The sequence below is a fragment of the Microchirus variegatus genome (assembly GCF_963457635.1).
Source record: "Microchirus variegatus genome assembly, chromosome: 6".
NCBI lineage: Eukaryota > Metazoa > Chordata > Actinopteri > Pleuronectiformes > Soleidae > Microchirus > Microchirus variegatus.
Window position 1 is genome coordinate 28,687,255 of NC_139807.1, and position 23,334 is coordinate 28,710,588.

A 23,334-nucleotide genomic window follows, 5' to 3' on the forward strand; every position below is an offset into this window, starting at 1 on the left:
TGTGTGTGTGTGAGTGAGTGTGTGTGTGGCAGGAGGAGGAGGTGGGGGTGAAGAATGTTTGGTATGTGCGGACGGACGACAACAACATGAAAGGCGGGCGGGCGGGCGGGTGAGTGTAAGTCCGCGCCTCAAACGAATCAAACGCAACAAAAAAGCGCCACTTTTGTCTCCGAGTACAAACGGAGCCGCCGCCGACAGCGCACGCGCCACTGCGTCTTTGTCACCCAAAAAACCCCCCAAAAACCGAGTTTTTATGCGGCGACATCGCAGTTTCCTCCCCCCCCCTTTCACCCCCCCCGCGCTTAGAGCGAAATGGTTCGGTCTGTAGTAGGTGGGACTGAAGCGCTGTGCTGCAGGACGTCGTAGATCAATGAAGCGGATCCGGAGGGTTGCTCCATCGCCTGGTGAGCATCAGACTGTATAGATGTGTCAGTGTAGGAGCAGGAGCCAGGCTTTATTACTATTAACCAGGCCGATCACTATGCGGATGCCCTGAAACTCACTGGCTTCTCCTTCAGCTCCGTCACCGCGGCGTGGATTCCGTCTCCTGTGCCTCCTCGTTCTCCTCTTTGACATTTTTTTTTATTCCGGGAGGGGGGAGAAATAATCTGTAACCTACAGGATGATTTTTGCAAACACAGGCAACCCGCTGAAGGCAGCCCCTCGTAAGCAGGTAGGCCACACACACACTCACACTCACACACACACACCTATTATTCATTTATGTGCGTGTTTATTTTGAAAAAGAATTGCCCACTTTTCTTTCTGCTGACATTAGAATAAGCAGTCGGGATAATGGCAGCAGCCTCAAATGACATTGGAGAGCCCTCTCCTGCGTCCATATGGATGAAATACATTTATATCAAACTGATTCCAACACCTCATCATTTTCATTCTGTAAAAAAACATGGATCCCAGTCGACCTCTGTGGGGCTGTGTCATTAATCCATTCATAATCGACCACTACATCCATAGACCACTCTATTAATGATTGCTATATTATTAGTTCCCTGATTTAAATGTAAATTGCTGCTAAATCCCTGCTCTCTTTGCTGGGATGTGACAGTAAACTGAATATCTGTGTATTTCCATCACTCATGGAGCAAACCACTAATCGATAACTGACCGATGAATCAATAATGGATATGATTTGCCTGTGAGCTGATGTATGTGCAGCTCCACCACTCATACTTTGTCATGTCCACGGTATAACCTTGTTTGCCTCCTGTGGTCGACGTGCACGATGGTTACTGTAGTGTGTTTTAGAGGTTAATATATTCTGGGGTGGATGCAAAGAGGAAGTCAGACTGAACCATGTCATCATGTCATGTATATATAATGTGTGTCAGTGTGTGATCGCATGCACCTGCACAACGGAAAGCTCATATGAATATGAATATATTTGCCATCACACCTTTGATTCAGCTGGAAGGTGAGAGTAGGAGGCGGGCACGTGATGCGAGCTCTGTACCACACGAAGAGGATTGTGGGTAGGGATGGGACAACACACTATACACTATCTATATATATATACGCAGGGATGGACAAATGACTACATTGACTACACCTTACATTCAGGTTGTTGTGTTTTTTGGTCATTAAAAACAAGCTCTTTGATATTTCAGCCTCTAAAATGTGAACATTTTCCTGTTTCTTTGCTCCATGAAACAAAGAAATCATTCAAACGGAATCATTTTGGTCTGTGGACAAAAACAAGACATTTGCCTTGTAACCGGAGGGTTGCCGGTTTGACTCCCCACTAGGTCAAAGGGCTGGGAAACCCCCTGAGCAAGGCACCAGACCCCCCATAGCTTCCCAGGCGCTGCTCGCTGCTCCTCATTCTATGCAGAGAAAGAATTTCCCTCAGGGATTAAAGTTAAAAAAGAAGAAAAAATTCTAGCTCTCGCTCGCCAGCATACAGTCCTAGTGATTTATGGTGAAGTGCCACAAGAGGGAGCCAGCATCCACTTTCCACTGGTCTCAGGACCTCGTTTTACGATCATCTTATTTAAGAGGTTCAGCTCGCGTTTAAGAATGAGTGATATATTTAATGGTCAAACTGAAACTCAGCCCTCCCTTTCCCAATAGCTTCAGGGAACTACGGTGGCCTTCACAAACCAGAAAGGATGAGGACACACTCTCTCTCTCTCTCTCTCTCCCTCTCCCTCTCTCGCTCTGCTTTTACCTCCCTCTTTGTTCATTTATTCATCAGGTTGTGGATGTGGGAGGAGCCAGTCTTAGTTTGCATGTGAGCATCTGCCTCAGAACACACATCCATTTAGGCCGCTGTAGAAACATGGAGCCGCAAGATGGCGACTTCCATAAAGCAAGGCCCCTGCCTGCGGTGTATATAAAGGTCTTATTCTAAGTTGATTGTGTATATAAAGGTCTTATTCTAAGTGTATTGTCTATATAAAGGTTTTATTCTAAGTTTATTGTGTATATAAAGGTCTTATTCTAAGTGTATTGTGTATATAAAGGTCTTATTCTGAGCCTAGTAGTATCAAACCGTGTTTTATTTAAAGCAATTATACACGCACTTATATATATATTTCAACTTTGTCTATAAAACAGCAAAACCCAATTGTTCCATACCGGAACTTGCAGTGATAATTGCGATGTCACGCCCCAATTAAGATATTCTCTTCAAAAAGTCAACCAATTACTGCAACTATTGGTAATATTGGTAATGACGACTTCATTTGATCACATGACGATTCCCAGGGGCCAAAGGTCAATTCAGACCTTTATTTAAACGGTAAACGTTACATATAAATGCAATGTTTTATCATCATTTTATTTTCATCGGCACAATTATAATTGTTTTTATATGTAGGAGTGAACAAATGAGAGAATACTGCTTTTCTTTATTAGTTAGAAATATACAAGCTTCCTTGAAGGCACCTTGAAGCTGAAGACGCTGATGATATTAACCAAGGTCTTTGAATGCATCTCAACGCGCCTTGAACCCTGCATTGCTCTCACTAGCTCTCATGTGCTGCAGTTTAAAATATTCACATATGTGACAGACAATAATGCTGCTGTTGAATATTCACCCCTATCATCCCAGATACTCGTATTTCATATTCAGCTGTGCTCTTCCATTGCCGTGTTTCACTGAAACCAAGCTAAGCTATCTAAATGCGGGCATGAATGAATGAATCTAACTGTCGTACGGTTCGATATCTTCTCTGTGAAATCCACAGTCGTATCCACCGCGGCTGCTGCTCTCGGTGGAGTGGATGAAGCCTCACTACTCTGAGACCTTCTGTGAACCGCGGTGGTCTTAGATAAAGTCAGCGTGGTAATTGCACACTGGCTAAAAATCTAAGGCTTCTACTTGAACACATAACAGGCCCAGCAGATGTTTCTGCCACAGCAATCTATTCCTCATCTGTTAAAGAGGGAAAAACAGAGCTGCTGTGTATGTTTTTAACCGTCACAAGAATCCCTGGAATATCCTTGTTGGCATGGCTGTAGTTGCACCCATGGCTTTGGCATTTGGAGTGGATTGTCCTTTGGTTGTGGACAGATGGTGTGATTCTGCCATGCATTGTCTTTGATGTGATCTGGAGAGGCCTTGGGAGGCTGGGAGCTATTTTAATGAATGAGTAAGGGGAAGGAAATGCTTCTGCGAGGCAGCGCGGCATTTGTGCGGATCACCAGAACGAAGACGGAACTGAGGGTTTCTGATACAAACACCACACAGCAGGATGTGAGAGGTGAACACAAAATTGTGAATCATCAACATCATCATCGCTGCTGCCCACATTTATGAATGAATGTATTTGAATCACCATTTAACGACAACCAGGAGCCTGAAGGTCAAACAGAAACTTAAATCCCTGCAGTGGTGGAAGAATTTGACTTCGTATTACATTACGAGTGAAAATAAAGAGATACACATACACAGAGGTGGAAAAAGTACTAAAATATTGTACTCAAGTAAAAGTACCGATACTTTGATGAAATATTACTCAAATAGAAGTAAAAGGTAGTTCATTTGAAATGTACTTTAAGTAAAAGTTACTTCGTTTTTTGGAGTGCACGTGCCCGGCGCGACACAGGATATTACATCACTTTTGCCGCGCGCCCTCTATGTTCACGTGCCAGTGCTGGTGCTAATGCTAATGCTAACTACATCATCATTCGTCTGGTTCTGGTGTATATTATTTTCCCCCTGCAAGTCTTCATTATGCTGAATTTTTATTTTTACTCAGTAACGGATAGGATTTATAAAGTAACTAAGTACAATACTTGAGTCAATCCATACTCAATAAGTAGTAAATTGTACTTTGCAAAATACAAAATACACAAAAAAAGCATTACAGTAACTTGAGTAAATGTATTTTGTTACTTTCCATCTCTGCATATACATGAAGATGCACGATATTGGACTTTTCTGCCGATTTCCAATATATCGATGTATGTTTACTGATATCCAATAATACATCAAATCTGCCCATACCAATATTATATTCATAATATCATGCATCCCAAAGTGAAAGTATCACTAAAGTAAAAATACATAATGCTGTGGTCGTCCATAGTGAGTGTGAGTTCAAATCAAACCACAATGACTGAACATGAACACAGTTTTGTGGTTTAGAGATCATTGATGAGCAGCGCGCTGAACATCAAACCAGCTTCCATATGTGTGTATGTGTGTGTTCACGTTTTGTCTGAGCGCACAGAGACGAGACATTCCTGTGATTACCGCTGACCTGGGTTTTATAAATGAGATTATCATGCGTCCTAACAGTGGTTTTCCTGTGTGCAGTCCTACCCCATGACTCCATCCAGCCCCAGCAGCAGCAGCAACAGCAGCAGCACAGGCCTGGAGCAGCTCAGCAAAACCAACCTGTACATCCGCGGCCTGCCTCCTGCTACCACAGACCTGGACCTGGTCAAACTCTGTCACCAGTCAGTACACACACACACACACACACACACACACACGTTCACATACGTTGACTTCCATTCATTTGGAAGCCTAATCCTAATCCCCAACCCTAACCATGAGCAGTTAATATAACGTTAACCTCACTATATTTCATATTACACCTCTAGAATTGACCAATAACTCATTAGGACCAGGTTTTGGTCCCCATAAGGTCACTATATCATACACACACATCCTGTATTTGATGATGATGTAAGCTTATGTGTTTCAGGTATGTGTATATCTAGTACACTCTTAGAAATAAGGGTTCCAAAAGGGTTCTTCTACAAGGGCTAAGGTTCTACCTGGAACCATTTGCTTCTGAAAAACCCTTTCTTTGGGAAAGGGTTCTTAGTAACACTAATGGTTCCAGTAAGAACCGTTTTGATCCAGAGAACCCTTTAAAACCCCTTTCCTGAATGAAGGGTTTTAAAAAGGTTCTTCTTGGTGGAACCTTTATAAAAAGGTTCTACCTGGAGATAAAAAAGAGTTCTCCTATGAGGACAAGCCGAAGAACCTTATATGGTTCTACTTAGCACTTTTATTTCTAAGAGTGTATAGCGCTGTTGTGTCGCTAATGTTTGCACGTTTGCTGAATTTTAAAACCATTTTCCGGCTCCTGCTAAAAAACAAATACTGTACAACATCCAACTGTGTGTAGTGATTTGAGTTCATATTAGTTTTGCATTATATAAATTTATACCTGTTGTGTTTTTCACTCAGATAATAATAATGACGTACAGTTAGCTAGAAGATGCTGGTTTAGCTTAGCACAGAGAGCCAGCAGTCCCCTGTAAAACCACAAAAAAAATCACATTTTTTAATGTTCATTATTGAGTTTCATAGGACTGTTTACATGAGGTACAGTATATTTGGTTTCCTTTGGTAGAGTGTGGCTAGCTGTTGCCCCCCCGTTTCTAGTCTTTGTGCTAAGCTAACCAACGTCACAGTGACTGTACGCTTATCAACGTTAGCGTCATCAAGCTTCTCATTTTACACGCCACAAGAAAACAAAAAAAGGGTTTTTCCCAAATTGTATAGGGGCTTGTGACCCTTAAAAGTATTATTCTGTTTTTTAGATTAGATGGTCGAACCAAAGAAATACCTAGATAGCTAAGGCTGGGGCATGTGGATTATAGATAATATTTGGATATTTTTATATTTATATTGCGATATATGAGATATATGGGGATATAAAGCCACACACAGGTTATTTCTCTGGGCTCATGAAACAATTTATTGTGAGATTTTGAGAGTGATAATTCACTGTAAATACACATAACCTTTAATTTCAGATAATACCTGGTTTATTTCTTGGGCTTTTTAATGTTAAATGAAGGATAATTCTAGAAATTGACTATAAATATGGTCAAATTTTGCTATAGCACTAATAATTAGGAGTAAAATTAAAGAAGTACTATTAAGTCCATGTATTTTGTAATCAATATATAGAATATTTAGTGTATTTATTCTGTATAATAAATATAATTCTCAATGCAACAATCTTTAAAACCAGGATTAGCCGTCACAGATCAGACCTTATCACGATATCCAAAACCATGTCTCATGTCACCATACAGATAAAATAGCTCATGTTGGTCATGTAAAAAATAATGTAAACAGGATGAAAAAGAAACACCAGTCGTGTTCAGCAGCCCAGACTTACCTATGTCCGAGTGCATGTTTTTGTGTGGTGTATCATGGGTAATTAGTGGTGTTTTGTCTGCTCTCTTTGCCACTGAATCCCAAACATATGAAGAGAAGCACTGACTCATTTTAGCAGCAGCAGCAGCAGCAGCAGCTGTTTGTGTCCTGTTTGCTCATGTTTTGTTCACGTTCCCAATGGTGTTTGCCAGCACAAAGCAGAAATGAAAGTGCTTTTTATAGCAACAAGCTCTGAATGGTGATGTATGGAAGCGAGGCATTCAGCCAGCACGCAGCTCACGGCCGGTGGCACAATTCAACTTATTTTAAAGTCAGATATACGGCAGAGCCTGGATGTATTTGTTTTTTGATTTTCCATTGAGCAGAAATGCGTTTTCCTTTTTTCCATTTTTTTAATGCATATTTATGTTTGCCCAGGTATGGAAAGATTCAGTCAGCAAAGGCAATTCTGGACAAGACGACCAACAAATGTAAAGGTCAGTACGGCCATGATCCTGCACTAACAGCAGAAAATAATAATAATAAATGCACTACGTTATTCCATGTTTACGTACGGTGACTCCACCGACTCCATTTTTTTTTCCTGAATGAATGTCCACTCCTTCCAAGGCAGCTCCCAGTTTCCATTTTATTTCCATAGTACGAGTATGTAAATCAATTTGCTCTGACTAATACGCTCGAGTCGGGTAATCCATCACTTTCTGAACACGAAACAGTGAACGTGTCCGCTTTTATTTTCACATCTGAGTGCTGCACAAAGTAGTGAACGGCATCACAATGCAGTGGTGCCATACAGTAAGTTTGACAAAGTGAGAGGCAGAAGATGATGATGATGATGATGATTAATTACTAAGCTCAGGAGAAGCACGTTTACACTGACAGGGTGGTGCAAAACATAGTCATGAATCAGAAACACTGCAGTGAAGGGACACACATGTGCAGTGTGTGCAATTTATCATAGATAGACACTTGAACTATAGATTCCAGGAGGTCACTGTGGCCAGAATTAATTCAGTTGGTTTCGGTGATAAGTTATGTTGTTATTTAAGAATGAGATCTATGCCGGATTCATTGATAATGTGTGGTTATTAAGGAAGAGAACACTGTATCCAATTTATTGATCACTTTGTTCTTTTTATAGAATGAAATTGGATATTGTTACATGCTACATAATCATATGTGTATCCTGTTTGTGGTGTGTGTTCAGGGCGGGGCATTATGGAGTGCACGACACTTGGATAAACAAATCAATTAGTAGTAGTAGTAGTAGTAGCAGTAGTAGTAGTAGTAGCAGTAGTAGTAGTGTAGTAGCAGGAGTAGTAGTAATAGCAGGAGTAGTAGTAGCAGTAGTAGTAGTAGTAGTAGCAGGAGTAGTATTAATAGCAGGAGTAGTAGTAGCAGTAGCAGTAGCAGTAGCGGTAGTAGTAGCAGCAGTAGCGGTGGCAGCGGGAGTAGCAGTAGTAGTAGCAGCAGTAGTAGCAGTAGCTGTAGTAGTAGTAGCAGCAGTAGCAGGAGTAGTAGTGGTAGTAGTAGTAGTAGTAGCAGCATCAGTAGCAGTAGTAGTAGTAGTAGCAGTAGGAGTAGCGGTAGTAACAGTTGTAGTAGCGGTAGTGGCAGTAGTAATAGCAGTAGAGCAGTAGTAGTAGCGGTAGCAGTAGTAGTACTAGCAGTAGCAATAGCAGTAGCAATAGCAGTAGTGTTAGTAGTAGCAGTGGTAATATCAGTCATAGCAGTAGCAGCAGTAGTAGTGGTAGTAGTAACAGTAGTAGTAGTTATAGCAGCAGTAGTAGTAAAGAATGTGTCAATGTGGGTCCAATCCATGGGTAACAGTAGTAGTTTAATGTGTATAATAGGTGGTTCTGTTATTATTTGACTTTCAGTGTAAATATTGTTCTGCCAACCACAGGTTACGGCTTTGTGGACTTTGACAGCCCAGCGGCTGCTTTAAAGGCTGTACATGCTCTGAAAACCAGCGGCATACAGGCACAGATGGCCAAGGTGAGTTACAAACGTGTGTGTGTGTGCAGTGTGTGAGCATTTCTGTGTAGTCGTTCTTCTTCAGTCTGTGTGTGTGTGTGTGCGTGTGTGCGTTGCACTGGCGAATGACATTAGACCGTGGTCACATGACCTCAGCTGACAAGCTGTTCTTCCCGTGACCCCATTTACTCTCACTGTAGAAACCAGATGTCATGTCTGTCTGCGCCAAATAACCTGTCAATCAGTCGGTGTGACAGCTTACACAGCACCAGCAGCTCACACACACACACAATACATGATATACATGAGACACGTCTTTATTATGAAGAATGAACAGTAATAAATATAGGATTCTCTGCATTAAAGCAGTAGTGCAACACTTTCAGAGCACAAAGTGAACATTTAGACCATCGTCTATAAATTGTCTTGCAGTGGACAGAAAATATTAAAATTGCCTTGATTATTATACAAAATCTATTTCTATTTTGAAGTCACTTCCCTTTCCTACTGATGAAGGACTGCTGACTGTCAAGAGACCTGCATGTGTTTTGTGTGTCGTGGTAGCTAGGCTACGCTGCTCTCCCGCTGTTTCTAGGGAGGAGCATGGAGATGCTGCTGAGCTGTGTGTGTGTGTGTGTGTGTGTGTGTGTGTGTGTGTGTGTGTGTGTGTGTGTGTGTGTGTGTGTGTGTGTGTGTGTGTGTGTGTGTGTGTGTGTGTGTGTGTGTGTTTGCAGAGGAGCTGCTTTGTGTTTATTTAACCATATGTCTGTCCCTTAACCACACTCCAGTTGAGTCTTTAAACCTCATCCAACAAGACAAGTTTCATTCATTCATTGTCTACCCTTATCCTCCACATGAGGGTGGCGGGGGCCGCTGTCATAGGGTGAAAGGCAGGGTCACACCATGGACACAGGACAGGTCAGCAGTCCATCACAGGTCCAACAGACAGAGATGGACAACCTTTCACTCTCACATTCACACCTCTGGAGTGTCCAATTAGCCTCTGCATGTTTCTGGACATGTCAGAGGAAGCCGAAGAATAGTGGAAAACCATGCACACACAGGAAGAACATGCAAAATGGCGTTAAAGCTGTATCACGGAGTTCATATGATGATTATGGCTGCTTTCTAATGATTAAACTACCGTAACTTTTAACCTGGAGGAGCACAAATCACTTTTTTGGCAACTGGAATACTTCTTGTTACTATTTGCACTAGCCCTTTACAGGTAATTAAATGGGTAAAATGGGTGGAGAGGACTATATTATATAAAAATATGCTGTACCCAAATGAAACTAATCCATTTTGACACAAACATATCCCCTCAGCCACAAGGTACACTCTTAGAAATAAGGGTTTCCAAAAGGGTCCTTCTACAAGGGCTGAGGTTCTACCTGGAACCACTTGCTTCTGAAAAAAAAGGGTTTTTCAAGGGTTCTTGGTAACACTAATGGTTCCAGTAAGAACCATGTTGGTCCAGAGAACCCTTTAAAACCCCTTTCCTGAATAAAGGGTTTTAAAAGGATTCTTGGTGGAACCCTCCAAAAGGGAGCCAAAAAGGGTTCTCCTATGAGGACAAGCTGAAGAACCCTATATGGTTCTACTTAGCACTTTTATTTCTAAGAGTGTCCGAGCCCAAAACAGCTGTCATGGCCAAATTAATTTTGCGATACAGCTGGACCCGAAACACCTGCAACCTTCTACCTTCTAGCACAAGCCACGTTCTCCACAGTGTGGCCCGACGAGTTTTAGACCAGATAAAAAACATGTTTTGAAACTGCAGTTACAGTGTCGACATTGTGGTCAAGAAACGCTGAAATTGTATTGACTGTGTGTGTCTTTGCGGGAACAGCAACAGGAGCAGGACCCGACAAATCTGTACATTTCCAACTTGCCGCTCTCTGTGGATGAGAAGGAGCTGGAGAACATGCTGCAGCCGTTTGGCCAGGTCGTCTCCACGCGCATCCTCCGGGACTACAGTGGCAACAGCCGAGGGGTGGGCTTCGCCAGGTCAGTCGCAGAGAATTGTCGTTTGAAGGAGCATTAATTTCTTCTCTGTTGTAGAATATATATATACCCACTGCACGTGTAACTAAACCCCTCAACCACTTTTCTCAGGTGTAAACCAGTGTATATGATGTTATTTGTTGATTTAGGTTTAATTATTATGTGAGAACAGTCGGTGTATCTACTGCCTCTCAGATCAAACACCAGCTACTGCATGTAAATGTTTGCCATTGCTTTCCTAGCTTACTTTGCTTCTCCGTCACCTTTCGCTCTTTTGCACTCAGATCTCTGCCCGTTTCTTTGGCATTTGGGCGGAGTTATTTGAACAATGCAGCTTCTATCCCAGTGTTTTTGTCTGGTTGCTTTATCACTTTTTTCTCATCCATCTATCTATCATCGCCTACCTCTTCATCCTCAGTGTCGTAAAAACTCACCACTGGCCGCTCGCTCGCTCAGACAGACGGTCGTTTCCTCTTCCTGGCTTCTTTTTTTCACTGGCTCTGCCATGATGAACGTCTAAAATAACACTATTGCTTCCTCGATCTTATAGCCAGTAACTGGTAGGGCGAAGCATTTTGTGTTTCTCGAGAGACCTAAGACTTCACGAGACCTCCTGATTCTGAAGACTCAGGCTCGGCCCTGATCTTGCAAGGCTGGTTTTTCAGTGAAGACAGCCCCAAATCTCCCTGCAACATGATCTTTAACCACCACAATTAATCCAAAGCTGTTAAATTAGTGTCAATATCCTGCATAGTTGTGCTTTAACTAGATTCAGTCATGACCTGGTCTCCATTCAGCATGATGTTGTGTTTAAAGAGCTTTCAGGGTTTGTAACTGCATTCGAATCTGAGGTGTGTGTTTTCTGATGAACATGCTGCCTATCCCTGTTTGCGTCATTCCTAACAATACTGCTCTGTGCTGAGGACACTTTTTACTCCACAGTGACCCATGTGTGATTTAGTGCTGAGTAATGGTTGTTGTTGTATTATTAACCCCCGCCCCCTCTTCCCCCTCCAGGATGGACACAACAGAGCAGTGTAACGCAGTCATCTCCCACTTTAATGGAAAATTTATCAAGATGGCTTCTGGAGCTCTGGGTAAGAAAGAATTTTACTTTTTTTTTTAAATAAATCTTTTCCTTTTGCGTGACTGTTTGTTGTGTGTGTGTGCTCTGCCTACAGCGCCCCCTCAGCCCTTGCTGTGTAAGTTTGCCGACAGTCAACGGAAGAAACATGTTCACAGCGGATTTGTTCCCAATGGACAGACGGGCGATCTCAGACTAGTATGTATCTTCACATCAGATCATCTATCTATCTATCTATCTATCTATCTATCTATCTATCTATCTATCTATCTATCTATCTATCTATCTATCTATCTATCTATCTATCTATCTATCTATCTATCTATATATCTATCTATCTATCTATCTATCTATCTATCTATCTATCTATCTATCTATCTATCTATCTGTCTGTCTGTCTGTCTGTCTGTCTGTCTGTCTGTCTGTCTGTCTGTCTGTCTGTCTGTCTGTCTGTATGTCTGTCTGTCTGTCTATCTATATATCTATCTGTCTGTCTGTCTGTCTGTCTATATCTATCTGTCTGTCTGTCTGTCTGTCTGTCTACACTTAGAAATAAAAGTGCTTAGTAGAACCATATAAGGTTCCTAGGCTTGTCCTTATAGGAGAACCCTTTTTGGCTCCAGGTAGAACCTTTTTATAAAGGTTCCCCCAAGAACCCTTTAAACCCCTTTATTCAGGAAAGGGGTTTTAAAGGGTTCTCTGGATCAAAATGGTTCTTACTGGAACCATTAGTGTTACCAAGAACCCTTAGTTCTTTTCTCGAATAAAGGGTTTTTCAGAAGCAAATGGTTCCAGGTAGAACCTCAGCCCTTGTAGAAGGACCCTTTTGGAACCCTTATTTCTAAGAGTGTATCTATCTATCGATAATTGAATATCCCTTTTTGTTTGTACATTATTTACAAAAGTAATATCATTAATTATTGTGTAATTAATCTTGTTTCTTTTCATACCAAGTATATGTAATATTATGACTTTTTAAAGGAGTCATGTGTAATTGCATTAATGTCACTTATTATTTAGTATAGTTCTTCTCCTCCACTAACGACCGTTTCCTGACCTTAGGGTGCAATGACGCTCACCTACGACCCCTCGTCAGCAGCCGTACAGAATGGGTAGGTTGCGTTCTTATCGGAGCAGAGTTTACTTTCCTCGTAAATCCTTATCTGGCCGTTTTAAACGTCGTCTCTTTTTTCCGTAGGTACTATCCTTCTCCGTATCCGGTGACCAACAGGATAATGTCTGTGCAGCCTGCGATGTCTCCCTACATGTCTCCGCTCTCTGCTTACCAGGTACTGCTCAAGGAATATTAACCTGTCTGAATTTAAATCATCTCCCCTTTTACTGCCTCACTCCTCCAGTGTATGTTGCATTTGAATTGATGGTGTGTTTATGTAGAGTTAGGCTGTGTGTGTATGTGTGTGTGTGTTGGTGATGCAGGTGCTATATAGATGTAAGAAGCGGTGATAAAACTGCCCAGGACCCCTTTTACACTTCATCATGTGAAATGGATGTTAAGCTGGAAGATTAGAGTTTCAAAAGGAGTGAAGGTCTTCCTCTTCTCTGCAGTTAATGAGTCACGCTTCAATCTCGCTCGCGTTGTCGCTTGATTCAGATATTTCAGCGCGCCACAGACATTTCCGACCGGTGACGCTCGCCGACGGGAATTCATGTGATGAATCTGTGGGAGCTTGTTTTTGAATGGAGCCCTCAAACAGATGGGAACCAGATATATTCACAACATGTTTTTGCACGGCGTTCCACGTCTGTGCTCATGCTGCTATAAAAAAACAAAAAAACAAAATGGAAATAATAACTTCCACAGACGTTGTGTTTGTGCTGTTTGTGCAGCGACTGCAGAGTCAATGCTCCTCCTGACTCTGGCGCTGTACGCTGTATCTCATGATATTTATTGTGATATTGTGATAGTAATAGAGCTCTGAGTGAGTTGCACTCAGATCCCTATCAGACCTGGTGTTAAACATCCATCCGGAGCGATCCTATCACGTCCATCATGTCAGGTCTGAACATGTCCTCAGATCTGATCACGAAAACCACATTCATGTCAACAGACGGTCAGTCGGTCACTGATCGGTCAGAGAGTGTCGTCACTGGAAGAGTCCTGAGCGCAACGTCAACACCGAACTGTAGATCGGTTAAAAAGACTGAAAAGTCCTGAAAACATGTGTTCATCTCCAACATTTAGCAAAGCGACAACAACATCGTTAAAACAAATCTTTTTAATGATCCAGTTTCACCCAAAACGACGGCTTTACAAGTCACTAGTTTGTGTGTTTGTGTGGCGCGTTTAACAAAGTCACAGCAGTACTGAGCAACTGTGCTATGACGACCACGCCCGCATTGAGGAGGCGCTATGAAGCTATGAATTGTGCATGTTGTTGGTCTTGTGGCCTGTTGACTTTCTCGATGTGAGGCAACAATGCTAGCCAGTTCACCGCCGTGTGTGGCCCTGATTCCTATTTAATGATGGTTCAAATATTATTTCATGTTACAACAGCGTGAGTAGAGCTTCGATTCAGTCAGTTTCTCCTGACTCTTTTTTCCCTCTCTCCCAGAAACATCTGTACAATCAGACTCTCTCACAATCATACACAATGTGATGCCAGTGTGTATTTGAATATGGGGTGGGAACACTCACTGATGTAGCTAAAGTATGTTTACGTTCCTATATCGAATGCAAAGCTTTTTTTGCTGTATGTAACTTACACAAGTGTGACAACTGCTTTAGAATGAAATGGCGTAAGCATATTAGAAGTTAGCAGGTTAGCCAAAATAACCCCTTATAACTGCCACTAGCATCATTTCATTTCATTTACATCTGGCACCCTTCTCTTATTGTACTACAGTAAAATGGTACAGTAACAGGTCAATCTCTTCTCATACAAACCAAGCAGGGGAAAAAAGAGCTGCTGGACGTCCTCCATTGTTGTCTTTTGTGTTGCGTTCAGTGACGTCGTTCGTTGTCGTCACGCTACAGATCTTGCTAAAGCTAAATTACGTAAAGGCACTGTTCTCGGTAGAACCATGATGGAAACATAGCTGTAGGTCAATTTTCACTGAGGGCCACATCAGCATAATGGTAACCCTCAAAGGGTCAGATGTAACCGTCACACAGAATAAATGTAACCAAATATAATGTAAAGCGAAGGTAACTACTCCGTAACATATTGCTAATTAACTTTCTGTATTTATTACTTATTGAAGTTACAAATATGATGCATTATAGATGTAACCCTGTCCGCGATGGTGTTTCGCCATGCATTGTGGGAAATGTAATTTTTTATCATAGACCTATTATAACACGGATTTTTAAGACCAATGAATCACTCGCGGGCCACATAAAATGACATGGCGGGCCACATCTGGCCCCCGAGCCTTGAGTTTGACACGTGCTGTAGATCATCGGTCTGCTGCAGCCACTTCATTATATCTGCAGAGTGACAGAAGCACGCCTGGTTTGATGGTCTATGGAGCTCTCACTTCCCCCCGCTGTAGCTAAAACTAGCCGGGCCCACGGCTTTTGTTCTGGTGCTATTGTGAAATAGTCTCGATCATATCGAGGAGACAGTTCCTCTCAGCTCCCTCCCTGCAGGGAGTCCAAGTCATTGCCTTTGTGAATGCTGATATTGACATAACTAGATTACACAAAGCCAGAGCGATTATATCTCCCAGTCTCAGGCCAGGAATATCAACGATAACTCATCTTTCCGATAGTTGTGACAATAGACCTGTGCGCTTTGCACCTGATGCCTACCTTTTCCTGTGGGGGTTGCGGGCGTGGCCTGGAAGTGGTTGATAATGGTTGGCAGCTCAAGAGCCCTCTGGTGGTAGTTGTTGGTTTGCATACAGGCGATTCAGCAGAGGAGGAAGTTATGAATGGGCTGTATGCACGGAGCACGGATCGTCCCTTAGAGCTCCTTGAATTCCGGTCAGTTGTTGCTTCGGGGAGAATTGGACCTCACAAATGTTTATGTATGTGTTTTAGTAGTTTTAGTAGTTAGCCCTGAGGGATTCACCGTGGCCTAAAGTAAAGAAAACAGCGTTTAACAACAGAACACTACACTCTGTAGCTGACAGCGTACAGGAGAGAGGGGAAACCAGGAAGTGACCAGGCATATAGTCAATTAGCTTTACTTTATAGTATTACTGTAATTAAGTTTTTTTACATCTGTAATGTTACAGTTACAATTTTAAAAAGTAGTGTACTTTAAAATAGAGGACTATGCAGTGCCCTGGAAACTAAACTATACTCTACAATACTAAGATTTTGGTCTTCTTTTGTGCCTTTAAAGGGAAAGTAAGAACATTCCCTTTAATTTAAAGATTTTCCCTGTGACTGATGACAGAATCCACAGTTTATGCCACTTTGAATGGTTGTATTATTTTAAAGTATAGTGTGACATTATAATTTCGACATATTTTATGTTGTCAGTGCAACTACTTTTTGATTTGCTGTATATCCTCCTGTAAAGGGGAGAGACAACACCGACTGTTAAAGTACATGTTAAATGACTTTTTATTCTTACTTGAGTAGATTTTTACACCAGTAACAGTACTTGTACGTCTAGTGTGTAACAGTAAGCGACATCTAAAGATTGAAACAGAGGACTCAACCCTCAACCCTCCCTTTCCCAAGCGCGTCCCTTTCCCTTGCATACCAGAAAGGATGTTAAACACTCTTTCACAACTCTCCCTCCCTCCCTCTCTCTTTCACTCGCTCTCTCTCTGCCGTCTCTTCCTTCCTCTTCATTGGTTTATGCATCATCAGGGTTATGTGGGTGGAGCTGCTGTTATTCTACGTTTGCATGGGAAGCTTCTGCCTGAAAACCTGAAACACAGGCTCTGGCCACTTTGTAGAAAACATGGTAATGTAAGATGACGGCGTCCAGAAATCGACCAAATTAAACAAGTACAAACATTTTGACACTTAATCGCACAAATGAATCCCTCCTTTAAATCAGATTTAACTTAAATATAGGGATTCTTTCCACCTCTGTTTATTGGTTAGCGTTACACACACACACACGCGCGCTACGTGTTTGTGTATAAAAATCCAAAAGTTGTGGAGAAGCAGTGAACAGAGGAAGGAAGGATCGTGTCCAGGAGATTGCTGACCTTAACAGGTGATATTGTGGGGGAGGAAGAGGAGGAGGAGGAGGAGGAGGAGGATAATTAGGCACAAGAGAGGCCGTCTTAATAAAGTCACAGTTGTAACACTCAAATAACTTTCTCTTTTCTCTGTTTCTTTTTTCGTCTGTCTCTTCCTCTTTTTCCGCCTCTCTCTCTCTCTCTCCCTCCTTCCCTCTCTGACCTTTTCTTAGGTACAGAGTCATTCATGGGTGGCACATCAACCATATCTCATGCAACACCCGGTAAGGGAACAACAACATTTGCTCACACACTACCTCCGATTCCGCGTAGCCGACAGGAAATGGGTGTGTGTGTGTGTGTGTGTGTGTATTTCTGTGTGTGTGTGGCTGTGCTGCAGCTGAACCTCACACAGTTTTCTCGCAGAGAAGAAAACTTTAATTGGCCTGTTCTGCTGACGCGGCGCCAAACTTTCCCCCCAGAATGTAGGAGGACGGAGCTGAGCTCTGGGAAATCTGTGTATTTACTGTATATAATGTAAGTGTGTGTCTGTGCGTGTGTGTTGGGAGTGTGTATGAAAGAGCAATGGAACAACGAAAGGGACACCCCTCCCCTCCCCTCCCCTCCCCTCCCCTCCCTCCTCCTCCTCTCTTTGGATCCAGCAGGAAATGCCTGAAGCAGAGACAGTCTTGTGACTCTTTGACTCTTCCAACAGATGGTTTCCAGCGGAACAAGTGTCTCTGCTGATTTCCCCCCTCCCCCACTCCTTTTTTTTTTTTTGTTCACAAGGAAATGGTTGATTCCCCGTAGGCATCGTGTTTAGAGGAATAGACGCCATCTGAAGACAGACCAGAGCTGGCCGTGTCATACTTTCCCTTAATGGAACCCTCCCCCCCCCCGGAGCACAGGAGTTCCTTATGTTCAAAATCCTACGTCATCACACTCTTAATGTACATTAGTTTGCATCAAATCCCACAAAGAAAACTCTCAATCCCAAATAATCCCACACACACAAAAAAAATCACCGCCCTGTCTTTGTTTTCTTTGTGTTGTGTCCGTTTGTGGAACTGAGTCATGTGACGTGAGAATGAGAAAGAATGGAAACCTAACCGAGCCGCCCCCCTCCCCCCCTCCCCCCCTTGTGTTCCAGACTGCTGTGATGTCGCCCTCTGTGGATCCCTCCATGTCACTGCACCCTTCGGCCATGATTACTCAGCAGATGGGTCAGCTCTCACTGGGGAACAGTGGAGCGGTGAGTGCAATTATGGGATGTCCTACAATCTTTACTAGAGTTATCTATGGTTAAATAAATATATCAGTTATGATTAAAAAGTGATTGTGAATGGACTAAATGGGATAGTTGGACGACTGTGGTCACAACTCTGTGTGGTTAAGGTCTGGACTCTGCGGTCTGTATATATATATGTGTATATATATACACACATATATATACACAGTACTGTGCAAAAGTTTCAGGCACCACCAGCTCTGTTGTTTTTTCTGTCAAATTCTGTGATCCTTGGCATTTTGAATGTAAAATTGATGCAACTTAAAGCTTAAGCAACTTAAAATGAGTCTCTTATATATTAGCGAGCTATCAATCAGTTTAACTCATGCAACATGTGTATGTAATGCTCGAGCATGTCTTGAATTCTTAAATAAACCTGCCGTAATAGACCATTTTTTCCACAGCAGATCAGCATTTCTTTAAATGAAATATTAGGACAAACACAGGATTTACCTGTGACATTAATTAAGGTTCCACTCCACTACACTCTTTGAAATAAAAGTGCTAAGTAGAACCATGTAAGGTTCTTCGGCTTGTCCTCATAGGAGAACCCTTTTTGGCTCCAAAGGTTTCACCAAGAACCCTTTTAGAACCCTTTATTCAGGAAAGGGGTTTAAAAGGGTTCTATAGATCAAAATGCATCTTACTGGAACCATTAGTGTTACCAAGAACCCTTGAAAACCCTTTCTTCGGGAAAGGGTTTTTTCAGAAGCAAATGGTTCCAGGTAGAACCTCAGCCCTTGTAGAAGAACCCTTTAGGAACCCTTATTTCTAAGAGTGTATTAACAGAGATGTGTTATTGTTCAAATATAAGGGTAAATCCCACTAAATACTTGACATCTGTAGTTTTGTAGATAGTAGTGTAGATTTTTTTTTATTATCATTTTTTTTTTACAAAGAACTGCGTACATGTTTTCCGAATGTGTTCCAGTAAAGTGAAATAATAATATATTATAAATAATTATCCTCTATTGTCGTTATAGATTTGCTAAAACAACAAATCTAATAGTGGCCTAAGACTTCTGCACAGTACTGTATATATGTATTATATATACTATATATATATTTTTACTGATCAGTGTATATACTGTATGTAGCAGTGAAGAGTCTGTCTTGTACTAACTGTTCTGTCTTATTTTACAGTATTTTGCTGCCAACCCTGGAGTCCAGGGAGCCTACATGCCTCAGTATCTTCCCATGCAGGCACCACCTGTAAGTGTTCTGATGCTTTAGCCTCATCTCTTTAACTGTGAATTCATCCTAAAACAATAATTGTTCCGGTGAAATAACTGCCGCCCAATCTGCTTCCAATTCACGAGGCCCAGGCTTGTTTTTGAAGGGGCCGTCCTCTCAAAGCCATCAATTATCTCAGTGAAGATAGTTATTATCATGTTCTAAATGAGAGACGCTGCTTTTTTTCTTTCCAGGAGAACGGCACGCCGCAGCAAGTGGATTCTTCCAACAACTCCTCTCCTTACAGTCAGCTCAGCAAGTAATCACAGCAGGTGTGTTTCAGCGCTTCACTGCCACATACACTCACAGGGCTTTATTACAGGGTAATGCATCTATAGCTCAGGCATTATAGACCAGCACAGATATATCCATTCATTTGTTGATGATTATTATTATTAGATCAAACATTGCCTTCAGACATGTTGGAACAATTTGTGTCTGACCTGATTTTCCGCTCTTGGAAAACAGAGAATCTATGAAAACACAAGTATTTCTCATTTCATACGTCGGATTTCTCATGTGGAGACTTCCACTTAATACATCTGTTTCCATGTTGTTTGTCAAGACTGTTTTATATCTACACTCTTAGAAATAAAAGTGCTAAGCAGAACCATATAAGGTTCTTCGGCTTTTCCTCATAGGAGAACCCTTTTTGGCTCCAGGTAGAACCTTTTTATAAAGGTTCCACCTGGAACCCTTTTGGAGGGTTCCACCAAGAACCCTTTATTCAGGAAAGGGGTTTTAAAGGGTTCACTGGATCAAAATGGTTCTTACTGAAACCATTAGTGTTACCACGAACCCTTGAAAATACCTTTCTTTGGGAAAGGGTTTTTTCAGAAGCAAATGGTTCCAGGTAGAACCTCAGCCCTTGTAGAAGGGCCCTCTTGGAACCCTTATTTCTAAGAGTGTATTGACCACCATCACAAGCACAGCTTGCCCATTGAACCCTGTGTAGCTATAACACGACTAACTCCAGGGTTAGGGTTAGAAAACAGGGAACTACGGTGGCCTTCACATACCAGAAAGGATCTCTTCACTCTCTCTCCTCATTCTTTGTTGGTTTATGAGGAATTGTTATTCTTTATCTGAGTAGAAACAGTGGTGAAAGATGTCATACTGCATGTAAACATGGTCTTTGGGGTTGAAAAGTTAAAGTAACACAATGTAGGATTGGAGTTAAGGGTTCCCCCCTACAGGTGGGAAATGGTATTGTCAATATTGTTGAAAATGACGCGCGTGACGTCTTGTTTACGTGACTCCCGATTGTTAAAATGAGTCTCTAAAGTAACGCTAAACTGAGGCACACATACGCAGTACACAGGTACGCCGGTTATTTGTAGCTCTGCTCTTTTCCTTTAATAAACAAACCCATCCAGCTCGACTGTAGGCGCGCTAACGGCGCCAAAGGGGCTAATGCAGCAAACGGAGCTAACTGGTAAACGGTGCCTGGACTCCGGTGCCGCGGCACGTAAACATGTCGTCACGCGTCATTAACGTCCCTTTTCGCCTTTGATGTGTGTAGTACAAATTGGCGCGTTTTTTATGTCAAATCGTGCAAATCGCCAAAATGGACGGCAAAAATAAATATGGCTGACTTCCTGTTCAGTTGAGGCCGTGGTTACAGTGGACTTTTTTTGTTCGTCTTGGTCGATAACATCCTCCCACCAAGTTTCAGGAATTTCTCAGAAAAAAATTTTTTTTGCCTCTGTTTTCACCTTAGGGGGGCACTATAGAGCCCTTGAGCAACGCATGGGTCTGGGAACTATGTCAATATCAAATTTTTTATGCACGTTTATCCCCTCATGGTTAGAATATTAATCTGAAGCATAACAACAGGTTCCTCGCACAAATTAGTGTACATTTTGTCCTTCGTGGCTCAGGTTTTTTTAATTTTATAACAAAAGTCTCCTTCATATTAACACCGTGTTGATATTCATGTTGATATTCGTTGTGACAGAGTGTTGTGCTCTCTTTATTCGCAGGCTTTCTGTAAGCGACACGGCGACAATGGGAAGTTGCTGATGACGTCACAGTGAGAACAGCTGACTGGACCAGGAACATGAACTCTTTTTTTTTGTTGTGGTGGAAATAAGGATGAGTGTAAATGGACTCAATTACAGAAAGAACGAAAGGAAAAAAAAACAGATTTATTTTGATAAGAAACAACATGCTCTTCTTCTTTTTTTTCTCTTTTTTCCCCCCATGGATTCTAACCCAACACCAGAGGATCCTCTCCTTCCTCCCTCTTCCTCCTCCAAGACTCTCTCCTGTCTTTAGCCCCCCCCCCCTCTAGTATGACAGGATATTAAAATGCATGAGATTGAGCTTCACACCCCCCCCCCAACACACACACACACACACACACACACACACAATATACACCTTCAAGGTTTCTATGATTTTAATAGTTCCTTTTATTTGTGATATATTATTGAGTAAAAACTTGCACTGAAGTTTCTTAAAAGTTCAGAATCACTCCATTTTGTTTTAGGCCACATAAAAAAAAAAACACACACACACACACTTCTTGGAAAAGGTGCCTTCCTGACGTCACATCAAACATCCTTCATCCAGACTTGATCAGGTGTCATATTTCTATCTGACTGATTACATGTGTGTGTGTGTGTGTGTGTGGTCATCACAGGAGAGCGTTTTGCTATCTGGTTTCGTGGTAGCAATAAAAAAAAAAGACTGAGAATCCAACGGCAATACTTAAAAAAAATAACAAAGAAAAATACACGGTGGTAAACTCGGAGCAAGGCAATCCCCTTCATTTTCCTTCTTTTGTTTTCATTTGAAACTTCAGGACGATACGAAACAAGAGCTCTGTACTTTTATGACGTCACATGACTTTTTGTTTGGTTTGTTTTCTCTCTTGTGGTCAGCTTGACCAGTGATATCTACCTCATGGTTCTGCCGGAGCCTGCTGGTGTGGTGGGGGTTTGCAGGTAAAGCCCCCTGTCATCCCGAGCGGACAAAGCAGAACACAAAAAAAAACCCACCGGCCACGCTCAGGAGCTGGCTGGATTAGGACTTGTACCCGCGTTTTTTGTCTCCCCGCGTGCAGCATTCGTCCAGAGAAACATCGTTTTTGCTTTGCCTCATCTTTCCCGCGCGATCCACGCTTTTCTTTCCTTTCACTCGCGTCGTTCGGGTCGCGGCGACGACGCGGCGCGTTAAGAGTCGAGTTCTCAAACTCGCACGACCCCGGCGGCCACAAAATTCCATCGCGTTATCCCATCACGATATAGCAATAACGACATTTGTGACGATATTTCACGTAGTTTCAAAAATAAAAGTCACGCAGGACGTTATATATAGTTCGCAATAAAACATAAAAAGAATAATATTGGAAAAAACTTTTTCGGCCTTTAAGTGGCGGCGGGGCCACATGGAATCGATTGGGGGGGCATGGTGTGGCCCGTGGGCCGCGGGTTTGAGACCTCTGTGATAGAGATTTAAAGTTAGACAGTGACCCAAGTGAGTGTGTTCTTCTGATCTCCTCGACCTCCGTGTTTTACCTGGAGTTAAAGCTCTGCCTCGGTTTTTTTAAACTCGCCAAAATAAAAGGCAACAATCACGCGTGAAACGCAGCGTTTCATTCCAGTTTAATGGCAGATACAATCACATGTAATAATAATAATAATAATGATGATAATAAAGCGGATGTGTAAATTATTTACATTCAGGGCCAAAATTGGGGGAAAATGGGTGAGTTTTATATTTTATTTGGATTAGATTTTTTTTTTTTGCCTTGCTTTCCTTTTTCTTTAAATGTGTTTTTCCAATGTAAAAAAAAAAAAAGAACCAGGAAGTTCTGGTGGAGGTTCTTCTCCTGGACTCACAGTGAGGGAAACGTAGTGTACTTTTCCACTGTGCTGTTGTTGTTGCTGGGGGTAAAAAAAAAAAAAAAGGTTTTTAAAAGAAAAAACAAATCAATAAGAACGTGTACATGTTTTTCCTCATCGCATCACCTGTCACCTTCAGCTGATTCTCAAACCATCCTCTCCTCGCTCTCTCCTTTTGAAAAGA

The 23,334-nt window shown here is 42.0% G+C and overlaps 1 protein-coding gene across 3 annotated transcripts; it reads left to right on the forward strand.

The window, feature by feature from the left end:
* Positions 1 to 365: 365 nt before the first annotated feature.
* rbms1a (RNA binding motif, single stranded interacting protein 1a) lies at positions 366 to 23,334 on the forward strand. 3 transcript variants are annotated; one of them, XM_083890949.1, is made up of 15 exons: positions 366 to 404; positions 519 to 673; positions 4,781 to 4,923; positions 7,025 to 7,083; positions 8,514 to 8,605; positions 10,437 to 10,594; positions 11,609 to 11,688; positions 11,773 to 11,873; positions 12,738 to 12,787; positions 12,874 to 12,964; positions 17,015 to 17,065; positions 17,932 to 18,033; positions 19,213 to 19,281; positions 19,497 to 19,574; positions 21,285 to 23,334. In XM_083890949.1, the coding sequence occupies exons 2-14, from the start codon at positions 623 to 625 to the stop codon at positions 19,563 to 19,565; spliced, it is 1,116 nt and encodes a 371-aa protein (XP_083747075.1). In that variant the 5' UTR covers positions 366 to 404; positions 519 to 622; the 3' UTR covers positions 19,566 to 19,574; positions 21,285 to 23,334. The 3 variants fall into 3 exon arrangements, with proteins under 3 accessions (XP_083747075.1, XP_083747074.1, XP_083747076.1); XM_083890948.1 differs by having other exon boundaries at positions 379 to 673; XM_083890950.1 differs by lacking the exon at positions 17,015 to 17,065 and having other exon boundaries at positions 379 to 673.